Source organism: Uloborus diversus, chromosome 8 (assembly GCF_026930045.1).
Source record: "Uloborus diversus isolate 005 chromosome 8, Udiv.v.3.1, whole genome shotgun sequence".
Lineage (NCBI taxonomy): Eukaryota > Metazoa > Arthropoda > Arachnida > Araneae > Uloboridae > Uloborus > Uloborus diversus.
Genome location: NC_072738.1, coordinates 59,278,575 through 59,292,814, shown reverse-complemented (window position 1 = coordinate 59,292,814; position 14,240 = coordinate 59,278,575). Strand labels below are relative to the sequence as shown.

General features: G+C 35.8%; 1 protein-coding gene across 2 annotated transcripts in view; it reads left to right on the top strand.

The window, feature by feature from the left end:
* The first annotated feature begins 962 nt into the window (after window positions 1–962).
* The window catches only part of LOC129227225 (ras and EF-hand domain-containing protein-like), a 135,523-nt gene continuing 122,245 nt past the window's right edge, over window positions 963–14,240 (top strand). The window contains exon 1 of one of the 2 annotated variants that reach the window (XM_054861733.1): window positions 963–1,807. In XM_054861733.1, coding sequence (XP_054717708.1) covers window positions 1,458–1,807 — 350 coding nt within the window. In that variant the 5' untranslated portion in view covers window positions 963–1,457. The remainder of the gene's footprint in view (window positions 1,808–14,240) is intronic. The other variant, XM_054861734.1, reaches the window with a different exon arrangement.

Genomic DNA, 14,240 nt, shown 5'->3' with positions numbered 1-14,240 from the left:
GCACGCTCAAGGGCGCTCCGAACTTAAATTTTGGAAGGTCAGAAATTCTCAATTTGCCAAAATGTTCGAATGATGATAATTTTGCCGAATGGAACTCCAATTTTCGCCAAATGATGATAATTTTGCCGAATGAAGCTCCAAATTTTGCAGAATTGTCAGACAAGATTTGCCGAATAAGGAATTTTGTGGAGGGTCACAGTGACCTCCCGTTACTTCCCATCGGGCGCCCGCTTATCTACATCAAACGAAAAATAACATTAGGAATTATTAAAATAAAATATTTCAAAATATATATATATATATATATATATAACAAAAAGTGCAAAGTTGGTCCAAATTTGTTTCTTGTCAGATAAAATTTTCCGAATAAGAACATTTTTGGGAAGTCACAGTGACCTCCCATCGGGACGCCCCGCTTACCTGCATCTAAGCAAAAGTAACATTAAAAATCATTGAAACAAAATATTTCAAAAAAATATGTAACAAAAAGTACAAAATTTGTCCAAGTTTGCTTAGTTGTCAGAAAATTTTCCGAATAAGAATATTTTTGGGAGGTCATAATAACCTCCCATCGGGACGCCCCGCCTACTTGCATCTAAACAAAAGTAACATCAAGATTTATTAAAATGAAATATTAAAAAATATAAAGAATAAGACTGCAAAATTAGTCCAAATTTGCTTAGTTGTCAGATAAAATTTTCTGAATAAGAAAATTTTTGGGAGATCACAGTGACCTCCCATCGGGGCATCGCTTTAATGTAGATTTGTTTTCATGTTCTAATCCTCCAAACCCCCTTCCCCGAATTCCAAATATCTGTTCCAAAAGCGGAAAAGAAAACGTTAAATTTTAGGAGACAGTATAAGACTACGAGATGTCGCATGTTTTCCCAGTTGTTTGAACGAGAGCAGGTGGCTCTGTTGACCTACCTAAGAATGAGCAAATCCTGACAGCTGAAAAAGATACACAGCTCAGTAGTAGATGCGAGCTAGCTTACGTAGATGAGTGCGTCTGCTTTTATTTGTCTAGCATTATCCAGCGCCGATAAGTCACCTTTTCAAAATGGCGTTTCTTGAATAGCGATGTGATAATATTTACTACTTGTAGAAATACAGGATTTTTGCACTCTAGCGATTCATTCGGAATATCTTTTCTTGAAAAGAAAAATATTTTAAAAAGCTTGTACTTTATACTCAGAGCGTTTAGTATTTTTTTTTTAAAGGAAACATTTGATGTATTGGGACATAAAACTGAAAATACTGATTTTCCGGTGTTCAATTACTGCATTCCAAACTATAAAAGAGTGTGATTAGAATGAAAATGATCCCATGGAATGTGCGACATTTTATGTTCTGGAATGTGTACCGTTTTGAAAAATATGATTAAAAAAAAACTGAAACATAGTCGAAAATTTGTTATGATTGCATCCTTCTAAAAGTGAAATCATTGTTTTTGTGGAATGTTTAAATCTGATGCCATGTCTGTACAACTCCAAAACTTTTTCAAATACTGTGATCCGGACGGAACGAAATCCGTGGATCGCGAGGCGTTCCGGGACTTGTGCAACCGACTCAACATAACTAACCAAGATGCTGATTTGATTTTTGAAGATCTGGATCTTGACAACGATGGGCGTATTAGTTTCGAGGATTTTTCCCGCGGTTTTTCTAACTTTTTGTCTACTGCGGATATGTGCGATACAGAATTCACATCGTATCAGACTGAAATGGAACAGCCGGAGGAAGCTACCAAACACCATGTTTGGTCAACTCTGACGAATGAAGCAGAAAGAACGGGACAAAAACACAGGTATTTAAATCCACTTATAAATTTTATAAAATGTTTTATTTTACACTTGTGGTACCAGCACGGCTTTGCCCGTAGTAGAAACTTAAAGGGAGATTTGGTTCGCCTGTATATTAATGGATGATGAACTTCTCGCCAATCTGCTATGTTAATTTACGCGCCCATATTATATGGGCTCACGTTATGATAATTAATTCGTCCATGTTGTGATAATATTATCTTCCATGTTGTAGAAATTCGCTCTATAAAATGTTCTTAAAATTGGAATTGAAAAAGAACAAAATCGAATTTTCGAAAAATCGCTTCGAAGTGTTCACCGCTACGTTACGAACTAAATTTGTGCCAAATTTCATAAAAATCGGCTGAACGGTCGAGGCGCTATGCGCGTGACAGAGATCCAGATATCCAGACACAGAAATTTTCAGCTTTATTATTAGTAAAGACTTGTCTCTTATTAGCGTGACAGATGAAGAGCTCAGCAGGCGAAATGCAGGACTAAAGAGTAGGAGTCGGGCTGATTTTTCGGTAAAAGAGTCGGAGTCGGACTGATATTTGGGTGTAGGAGTCGGAGTTAGACTGATTTTTGGGTAAATGAGTCGGAGTCGAAAGTCGAGGTTTTAAAATTCCAAGAGTCGAGTCTTATTTCTTCTCTAAGTTCGCAATTCTGTCATGCTTGCGGTGCCGGAATTGGAGTTTTGGGTGGAAAGGAGTTGGACACGGAGTCGAAGGCTCAAAAATCCTCGGAGTCGGAGTCGTTCATTTTCCCCCGACAGCCCTTGCGTAACGTCAATATTTCCATTGTTCAAAAAATCATGTTCAGAAGTTTAAAACTTCAATCTTTCTTCATTTTACAACAATAAAGTTTTAGATAATTTTTCACCTTGATCCTTCTCCTTTCTTACTTGTTGAAATAGAGTAGAGTCTCTTAATTTCTTGGATAAGTAGAACTCTTTTTAATGTTAACTTTTTTTTCGTGGAATCCCTGTTCATCTATTATATAACTTAAATGCAACATTCTGGAAATGTTAAGAAGTAAGTTCCCAAGTAGCACGCACGGTGAGGAGATGATTGGCCAACGGTGGCTAACGGTATAGGAACAGGTGGGGAATGGTGGGTTGGCAGCAAACGATGAACCAACGATGGCCCTACAATTTCTGGGCATCGTTGGGACAACAGTGAATATCTTTGCTGTGCCATCGTTGAGAAATTGTTAGGCACTGTAGGTAAATCGTCGGCAAATTTTTTTATTGGGTAACGGTTGCCAAAGTGGACATTGCTTGTCGTTGGCCAACCATAAGCTCCACCGTTAACCAGCCATCTCCTAACCGATAGTGCTACTAGGGTTACCACCCCTAAGCCAGGGACAAGAGGAACTATATACAGTGCAATATACTGATAGCCTGGTTATCGCATCCAGAGACTGCAGTTTCGTCCTTGTTACGAGCTCATAACTCTGAAATGGTAATTAACCGTACTGGAGGCAGATGTCATCTCATTGTAACAGAAAGTGCCAACAAACTGGTGGGTGAAGTAAATTTAGCTCCCCAACGAGAGTCCCCAAGCTTTGCCTCCTTCAATTTAAGAGTTGAACCGCACCATGTCCGTAGACTCTCTAACTGTAACATGAAACAGTCCAATGGATCAGGCTCGCGGGCTGTACATGGGCACTACTTATTCAGAAGATTTGGCTTACGTCTGTCGGACTGCGATCTACCCCAAAATAGACTAGACTGGAGAAAAATATCTTACGAAAGCAGACGTAGTGCTACAGTTAAGACAAGTCGCGATGATGCCCAGATCGTTAGTCTTAAAAGCTATCCTCCGTTTTAAGAAGATTTCTCGAATTGAACAAACAATCCAGCTTGCTAAGTGTAGTAAAACCAGAATCGTTTTCTAAATTTAAGGCTATGGCTGTTTTTAAGAGAACTGGTAGTTAACAACAACATTACATTATTTTACTGTATTTTGTTGAAATTCATAGAAAAATTGCTTCCGAAGAGCTAAATATGACGATAATATTAATAATGATGCCAATGCAGTAAAAATCAAGTATCTAACAACAAAAAAACTAAAGAATGATATTACTATATACATATATTCATTCAATCAGTTACATCCGAGACGGAACAACACCCAAACCTGTTTTTTACGGTCTTTTTTTGTGCAATTTTTTTGTGTGATTTTTCTTGTACGAATTTTTTCTGTGCGGTACATGAAAATTATTATAAAACGAGCGGAAATTATTAATAAAACGAGTGCGAGGTAGTATCTTCAAGTGACGACAGGGGCATCCCAATGGGAAGTCACTGTGACCTCCCAAATTTTTTTTTGAAATTTGTCCCCGTTTTTAGAACACTTTGCATGTTTCTGACACAGCTTTCAAAACATTTCTGAGAACACTTTTCAGGACACATATTTGGGTCAGCATACATTTTATACTTTTGGGAACGCATTTGAGAACGTTTTTTGCTCACTGACACACGATGTCTCTTCTTTTAGAAGACTTCGTAACACACCCCTTTGATAGTACCAGTAGTTTTTGCTGTTAATTTTACGCAATATCGTGGGGCAGCTATCAATTGCCTCGGTCATTGGACGGTCTTCGACTAGGAAGACTATCATTTTTTTCCGGCATTCGGAAGGATGTATCCCAAGGTTGACGGCTCAATTTTCCCCCCTCCCAAACCAATAATGAGACTGAACTCCTTTTAAAACATCTTCTATAAAAATTTCACTGGTGTAGTCTCCGCTATGAGCCACCAACCCCTTCCCCCCTCCCGCGGTTGACACTCTTGCTTTAACTATTATGCATTATTGTAATAAATTGCTGCAATGTGTAGTTAGCAAAATGACCAATGTGTGTGCGTGTGTGTGTGGGCTCTATGCAGAAACTTTGCAGAAGAATGCTCGTCCCTGCCACCCTCCTTACAATTTTGCAGAGCCTCATTCCCCCGAAAATGTGCCCTCTTAAAATTGAGACTGAAATCCTTCCAAAATACCTTCTCTTTCGATGATGTAGTCTCCATCATGAGCTCTCCCCTGATTCCTCTTCCCCCGACGGCGGCCCTACTATAGCTTTTATTTGATCTAATTGCTGGAATATTTATTCATCAAGTAGAATGCAGAAACTTTAGCCAGAGTGTACTCGACCCCAGGAGTCATTCTCCCCCCCTCCAAACGCGACAAAAATCCTTTTTTAACAACTTCTCTAAACTAATCTACTCCTTTAATCGTAAAATAAGGTCTAATTTTACTGACTTTTATCCAGGGTTCTAGAGTTGAAAATACTGATGTCTACCGGCTTCTTGCTTACGTTACTGAAAGTCCACTGCATAAGTTAGAACCCGTCTGAAAGGAGAGGCTTGACTTATCCTACGTTTTGGTTCCAAGATAGCTTTGAATCCATCCTTTTTTTTTAGTATTTATAAATACGTTATAACATTCGTTGGTTGCTATGTCGTCAAAAATTGATGATAATAAATTGAGTAAAATGTCACTTAAAGTAAATCTAGAAAGTTAACCTAGTTTAGAAATTCTACAAAAGTATATTGGGAAATGTTTACTGTGTAATGAACCTCATTTTCACACCACACTTGTTTTTAATATGTTTTAATTAAATCCTCCTCATTTACGAAATACAATAATAAACGAGCATAAACCAGGCAACACATCTGAAGCTTGGGCACCAGTTTTCTGCAACGAGGCTTTTGTACAAATACTAATTTTGTCCCCCCGGCAATTTCAGAACCAAAATGTCGGATGAGTCTACTCTTCTCATATAGCGGCTTTAGTCATGGTTTCGAGCCGCGTGATCCGGTGATACACAAGTCACTAGTCTTACTACTATTATATATGCGAAAGTATGTATGGATGTTTGTTACTCTTTCACGCAAAAACTACTGAACGGATTTTGATGAAACTTGACAATAATATAGCTTATGCATCAGAATAACACATAGGGTAGTTTTCGTCCCGTTATGGGGGGCAAACCCCCTTAGGGGGGGCAATAAAATACAATTTTCGTGTAAATTCTCTTATAGGGATGAAAAAATACTTGCACATATTTACATTATATGTCCATCGAAAGATCTGATTTTTCTGCTGAAGATGACACCTGTTCGAAATTTCTAAGTAGAATAAAAAACGAGTTATGAGCTTTTTAGTTCCATGTTCGAAGGCTTTCCTCAACTCAATACAGTATTTAGTGTATCATCTCAACTCCCTGTCGATAGCGACAATTGTTGTATTGTTGACTATCTTTGCTTTTCGTGATTGTTCAAGGCTTTTCTCAAGTCAAATCTTGAAGTAAGATTTTCGCACAAGATTGGCAAATAATACATGATTTGGCTGATGATTTTCCATTTAAACGGAACTTTAATGTAATTAATGGTTTTTATTATTATTTATGCTGATTGAACACTTACTCACTATCCAATCATCCAGCAGATTGCCAAATTTCTTGCTGTTTTTGAAGTCGAAGACTACGTCATAATGTTTCTCAGCTTTCACCATGTAAACAAAGTATCGCCAATCAAAGAATCTTAAAAAATTTTTTTTGCTGTGTTAAATAATCCAGCAGCTAAATTAGGCAAATCCATAAGCAGCACGAAAATTTCCATTAATTTTCCTTTTTGCACAATTTCAAACAATCGCCAAATTTTACTACTTATTTTGGAAACATTTCGGATGAAACTCTATTGCACCATTTTATGGTGACCAAAAGTATTTCAGCATCTGGCGATAATATCTCTGTAACGAAAATTAATATCATATCGTTTTACAAAATAAGGAAAGAAGGGGGGAGCATCATCGAAGGTATCCTAAAACGATTCCCGCAAATTCGGTAAAATCGCACCAAGAGCCCACAATGATTGAAATTTCCCAAAATAACTAAAGCAAGTATAAGGGCGCGGCTACATTTTTTTAAAAACTTCGTACTTCAATAGCCATACAGAGAAGGTTTTAGACTCCATGTTAAAAAAAAGTATCAACAGATTAATCTTTTTAAACATGAGAAAATTAATTTCATGTTTTGGAAATTTATTTATGCTTAAATATAGTGCTTTCGTTTCTAAATCAATACTTTTTTGTTCTTTATACTTATTGCTATTTTAGTTTTATGGGAAAGGAAGAAACTCGATTTTTAATCACGTCAAAAAGATGTGTTTTAAATTCTTTCACTTAAAACAGAAAACAAAAGCAAGTAACGATTTTTTCTCATAATTTTTACTGACCCAGGCAACGCCGGGTATTTTTGCTAGTATCTTTATATATTAATAGGCAAGCCGTTTTCTTTCGGTAGCGATTTCTCTTCTGTTTGTGAACCGATTTCCTTCATTCTTTTTTTTGTTCAGTAGCTATTGCCGAATTTTAGTGTCATCAACAAAAATTTTTGAAATCGAACGCTAATTAACGGAGATATTAATAAAAAACGCATTTTCGTCCTAATGGGCTCTTTCTACGCGAACGGATGGTCCGTTTTCTTCGAATTTTATATGGTTGGAAAGGTCTTTAAAAATACTCCTAACGAAGAAATTGTCAGGGCGCCCAAGGTACAATAACCTAAATCCACTAGAAAAAAGTTATAAGCGTTTTTTAGTTAGTGAAACTCAAAAATTTCAATTTTATCTCTTTTCCATTGTTGAAATTCATTGTTGAAAGCGTGAAATATTAAGTTTTAATTCATTTTTTAAACCGCTGTTTCTACACGAAAAATGCATTTTAATGCTTCGAGTTTGAAATGGTTGGAAAGTTCGTGAAAAATACTTTGAAACACGTTCTACCCGGTATACCGAGCAAAAACGCCAACCCGCTAGAAACAGCGCCAGAAGCAATTAAAAGTTGGTGAAAATTCATTTTTATTTGCTTTTTCACGCGACATAGTTAGCGTGAAGAAATTGCTGGATAATATTGTGGTGTTGCCAATTCTCGCTTGAACATAAAGAAAGGAAATACTTGCATTTGTTTTTATTATTGCAGCTTTTTGGGTAACTACGGGCATTTAAAATATTTTCATTTTGATTATGTTTTTGCGATTTTAGTATTTAAATAAATTATTTACAGAGTGAGGGACGACTTTCAGTCCAGCTCCTAACAATACCTGCATTTGCTATCACCACAAAGAGATCTCAAGGTGAAACTTTTGATAAAATTGGCGTATTATTACGATGTCCAGTTCTTTCGCATGGACAATGGGGTTGTTTCCTTCAGTCAAAAGTAGTACTTTTTGTCACTGAAATTGATAGAATAAGCAAAAAAAAGATAACATTGACTCAGAAAATACTTTCATTTTCCCAACAGTTATTTTTTAATTAATTTTTTTAAATGTCCGATTCTTCAAACAAGGCGTGGTCTTTATGACGTCAAAAATGATGCACTATGGCGCATCTTTCTACCGCATTTCCACGTTATGATAATCAAGCAGCGAATTAGAATTGCGCTCTACGCTTGCTATCAACTATATTGTTGCCAATACACGTGAGTAAAGATGCAAATTAAATATTTTGGACCGTGAATGGCTACACTGAATGGCATTTCATCGTTTGTGATATCATCGGCAGAAGCGTTAAACGATGAAAGAGCACCGATTTTAGTAATTTTTAAAAATATTAAACTGAAAGAAATTATTTAAAAAATGGCCAGATTCTATGTTTTTAAGCATGCTCTTTTAGAAAAAAATACTTTTAAAATTTTGGAAACGACCCCAATATATGTTGCCGTGAGTCGAGTTCGTTCATTTGACTGTTGGAAATTTTATATTTAACGGCAAGATCATGCCTACTTTTACAAAAAATATTGTTTGTACAGAAGTTTTACGTATTAAGGGAGTTTTGCGGCATCATTTCATTCAGAACGACTTACATAATTGTGAAATTGGCGAACTTTATCCATTTTGGCACCAATGCCAGGAAGAGAAATATTTTTCTTTTGCATTCGTAAAAAAGAAGTACAGAAATGTCTACTTGCAAGGAACTGACTGCGAATGAAATCCTTCTTTAAAGTGTAACCGTTCGTGACAAGGCGGAGGAATTAAATGACAAGAGGAACATACGATGAGGAGAATGAGACATCAAGATTTCTTTTGATAAGAACGTTTATGAAAAACAGTGTGATATGTGGCAAAGGAAAGAGGGGTTATGGTGAAGTGTGAAACTTTGCGACAAAGGGGAGATATATCAAAAATTTTGAAAAGTGCATTTGTCAATTTTCCCTTAAACCGTAAACAAATCACAAATACGATTTTTTAAAAAATACAATATTATTGCGACGTCCAGTGTTTTTGAATGGACAATTTTTAATGTAGCAAGTAGGATTCGTTCATTTGACTGTTTGGAATTTAATAATTCTAACGGCAGTGGTCAAGACAACTTACTCAATAATATTAAACTTATTAAAAGAAGCATTGCTCATGCAGAAGTTTTACGTATAATCTGAGTTTTGCAGGATCATTTGATTTGGGAAGATTTCGATAATCATTAAATTGGCGATCGCTCTTCATCTATTGGCGTCAAATTTTTGGCACGAATTGCAGCTCGAGAAATGTTTTTACTTTGCATACGAAAACAAAGAGTAGAGAAATGTATATTTGCATGCGGTTGCCACGAAATAGGGGCTGTCCATCACGGATGAAGTCCCGCTTTGAGGTGAGGTTCACGAAATAGTAACAGTTTGTGACAAGGGAGAGGGAAAACATGACAAGAGGAGCATACAATGGGGAGAACGTGACAACAAGCCTTTTCCCAATAGAAACGTTTATGAAAAACAGCATGACATGTGACAAAGGGAAGAAGGGGTATAGTGAAGTGCAAAACATTGATAAAGGGAGGGGGGGAGGGTCGAAAATGTTGAAAAGTGTGACATTAGTTATGCACCGCCCTTAAACCATAAACAAATCATAAAGTCGACCTTTTTTAAAAATTGTACTATTATTACAACGTCCAGTGTTTTCGAATGGACAGTTATATGCTGCCACTCATTTGATACTTGGAAATTTATATTTCTAAAGATGAATAATCAATTAACTCAATAACAGTAAACGTTTTACAAGTAATATTGTTCACACAGAAGTTTTACGTGTAAACTGAGTTTTGATGCTTCATTTCATCCGGGAAGATTTCGATAATTGGTGATTTTTACCCATTGGCGTCAATGTTTTTTGTTTGCAATTCCAGCGCGAAAAATGTTTTTCCTTTGCATACGTAAACAAACAGTAGGGAATTCGGGTTATGATAATTTGCGCTGTGCACTAATGGCATCAATGCGCGTGGCATTTTATCGCTTTTGATGCCAAAAAAATAATTTCAATCTGCGCACCGATCAAAATAGTTGTTAAAAAATATTACATTTTTTCAAATTATTTAAAAAATGGTTAAAACCTTTGTTTTTAAGCATCCTCTTTCAGTTTTGGGCGTCGGACGCCCAAAAACGAGTGAGGGTGTAGTGGGGGAGATGCGCAGTCGACTGCCGCGCATTGCTGGCCGATGCCGCTCGCCCTGCTGTCTAGCGGCACGATCGGAAGTTGAAAAAAAAAAAACCAGCCCTCGTACTTGAAGCAATACCCGTGCACAAGAAATTGTTGGTCCATTTTGCGATAGTAAATACTATATGCTGAAGTACAGGGTTAACATGAAATAATGTCCTGGTTTTAAAAAATTATATTTCATAAATCACTTACCACTGTAAATGATACAGAAAAATAAACTGTACCATTTTTTTTTGGACGAACGTAACAACTTAAACGAGCATGTTCCCCTATAGCGCAGCCAGAAATTTCTTCTGCAGGGGTTATTTTGGTCACAATAGTCCTTAACTGGCGTCATGCCTGGCATTAACCGAGGAAATTTCTGAATTCTTCAGAAAAATTCAAAAATAATTTCAGGAAGGTTACTGCATTTTAGTGGAAAATCATTCCGTTTTTTGCCAGATAAGTTACTTGCAGAAATTGGGCACATTAGCTGCCAATTATTTTCAAGAAACATTTCTGATTTGGTTTTACAGTGTGTGCCAAAGTGACATTTCTGGCAAAAAACAGGACAATATTCAGCTAAAAATCAGTAATCTTCCTGAAATTGCCCTGGAATTTTACTTAAGTATTCAGAAACCTAAAAAATGCTAATCACGTTTCTGAAATAATTCAGGAACGTTTAAAAGAGGAGTAAACGCGATCAGGGCCTGATTACCTACACCGTAAAAACGATTCAGAAACGTTACTGGAAAATAATAGGCAGCTGCTGTGCCCAATTTCTGCCAGTAACATATCTGGAAAAAACCAGGAACGCTTTCCACTAAAATTCAATAAGTTTCCTGAAAAATCCAGAAATTTTCCCATTTAAAGCCAGTCGTGTCTCTCTAACTTAAGAGTAACCCTAGGTAGGGAAAATATAACAGCTGAGCACCTTTCTGACTTACCAAGACAATTCAAAAGATAGCAGTGGAAACATGACTAAAGCTAAGTCAGAACTGCAAGTATCAAGCATCTCTCGTGATTGCAATTCTTGCAAAGCTTTGTCGCCCATACTTATTCACTCCCTTTAGGAGTTGAATCAGCGTGGTCGAACCGTAATCAAAGTTAAGCCGATACATCTTATAAATGCTCTCAGTTAATCTTTAAGCTGGTAGCTAAAAATATTTTTTACAACAGTGAGAAGTCTGTATTTGGGCAACTTCTTGACAACAATACTTGATATACACAGAACAGCTCAGTCATTTCCAGCCAAGGACTGCAGTTTCGTGCTTATTAGCACTCGTCAGCCCGGCATAGGATAGTGACTGAGCTTGAGATGGAAAACCTCTTAATGAAGCCAAGAGTGCCAAACAAACTGGTAGCTAATATAGAATTAGCACAGACCAGACGAGTGACCAGGAAGTGGATAAAAACCTTTGAAATCTTGAAACGTTACAGGTATACTCAGTAACTTTTCGGAATTTTTTTACAGTGTAAAAGGCTTGAGAAGCTTGAGCTTCCCTTCAGAATTTTTAGGAGGCTCAAATATGACTGTAAAACTGTGCTTAAAAAATTCAGTTTCTGCTTTTAACAGCATTTTTTAAAGATATCGCAAACATTAGAACTTGCTAAACAAAAGTGTTTGAAAGAATATAATTATAGAAATTCATTTGATAAAATGTAGCCACAAGCTACACTGCAAAACAATGCCGAAACGTTGCTGGTTATTATCGTGGAACGTTTCGGGATTCCAGAGTTTTCACCTATTTCCCCGTAAAATCAAGTATTTTCGCAAAAAAGTTTCCTGAATTGCTAAAAGATGCACGAATGCAGACTTCTAACTGGTGTGAAAGATATTTTTTGCTACCAGTTTCAAGATTGACTAAGTGTGTTTATTAAGTGTATAGGCTTTAGCAGGATTACGGCCCGTCCAAATTCACTAAGCTCTCAATGGGAGCAACTATGTTACTGGATAGCTGCAGCTTGTATTTTACGTGTAGCTTGGGCCAGAGGCGGCATCTCACCATTTCATTTGGGGGGTCGAGTTTCTTAAATATGTATAACCCCAAAGCGAAACCAAACACACATTAGCTAACAAGAAGTTGTCATAAAAACGGTTTAGTATAAATAAAATTAGTGTTTAGAAACAATTAAAATTTTGACTAAAAAGTTATAATACAAAACATCTCGCTACTAAAGTTTTTAGACCTTTTGGAAAAGTTATAATGCATGATTTTTGGAATTCGGAAGAGCAGGGAATCGTGTTACTAATCTATCAGTGCCCAATGTCGTGCTGTTTTACCAGTTCAGCTAAATGGAAAAGGTTTTTTTTTTCGCTTTTGTGCTTCGAAAATATTTCTCTAACCTTCTGAGACATAAAAAAAATCTTTCTCTACTAGCGGAGCTGATTCTAAGAGTTAAAAAATAATTGAAGTAACACAAAGTTATGTATGAAAACACTTTTTATATCTTGCTCTTCAAAATCACCCAGGCTACTTCAAAAACTGTGAGGGGCTTAAACTTTTCATCATTGAATAGCAGACCCCGAAGAGTTCCTATTTTTCCTACTTTTTCCTACTTTTTAGAGCTCTCTCCTTATTTTCCTACTTTTTCCTTTTTTTTCCTACTTTTTCTTTCTTTAGTATAGCACTTCTAATTGTGCATTAATTATTATTTTTGCAATGCTGCACCGATAAATTTCTACATGTTTCAGTTTTGAAAAGCAAAAGAAGCAAGCAGATCCTGAGCTTTTCATTGACTGACTACATTAATTTCTGGAAAGAGCGCCGCGGCGGCAGTTTGCGTGTTTAAAAGTTAAATTTTCGTAAGTGACTTTTTTGCCGTTGCGGCGTTTATGATCGACTTTTCTTTTTATCGCCCCGACTTCAGTCCTACTGTATTAACGAAACTAAAAAAAAAAAAAATACTGTCACATTCTAATGCAATTATATATTATTTACCCGTCAATTAGAAGTTTTAATTTAAGTAAACTACATGCCTTCCCTTTTATGCACAGAGAAACATATGTTTACCATGCATGGATGTTTCCTTTTGTTTTCGTGACAAAAATTTTGAAACAAGAAGGAGGTAAAAATCATCAAACTATTAAAACAATATTCGTTTTTATTGCTTGATTAAAATTAGAGCTGACCGTCACTTTGACCTCCCGCCCCCGGAGGTGGCTAGCAAAGGATGTATGCTGAATGCAAATTTTATCTTAAAACAACAAAAACCGCACAAACTTGTATAGCTAAGCATTAATTTTCCAAAACCAGGGAGGGGAGAAATTGACTCCCTTAAATGAAGTGCCTGAAACAAAAATGTATGTTGAATGCTAAAAGTACATAACATAGTACAAACCCTTTAGTTGACTTATTTCGTTATTTTAGTTTAATTAGTTTATTATAAATTTTATGTCCCATATTTAAGAACACATTTATTTCAGTTCTGTATTTTCAGTCGTTTTCCTTTTTTTTTTTTTTTCAAATTCAAACATCTGCTTCTGTTTATGCAAGAATGCATGTCAGCTGCTGATTATTTTTAACTAAAACTAATTTAATATTTGCTTTGCTTTTGTATCATAGTTTATGATAACAGGAGCTGAAAGTGTTAGTATTTTTAAATGATAAATTGATGATCTTGAAGGAATGTTTTCGTTTTTGACAAAAGAAATCTTTAACAAAAATAGTTTAATTGCACCAAGAAATACAAGTTTTATTATTATTATTATTATTATTATTATTATTATTATTATTATTATTATTATTGTGTTTTTTTTTTTTTTTTTTTTTTTTTTTTGCGATCGCTATATTCCGTTTTATTCTTTCACACTTAAAGATTTTATCACTGTATTGGTGAAAGGTGTTTCTTTGTTTAGATTTTATTTTCATATACATTTTTAATTAATATCTTTGTTTCCATCAGTTTATTTTTCATACTAATGATTGTCAGTCGTCTTGACGTGTGTGTAGTCCTATCTCTTCCTATTTTTCC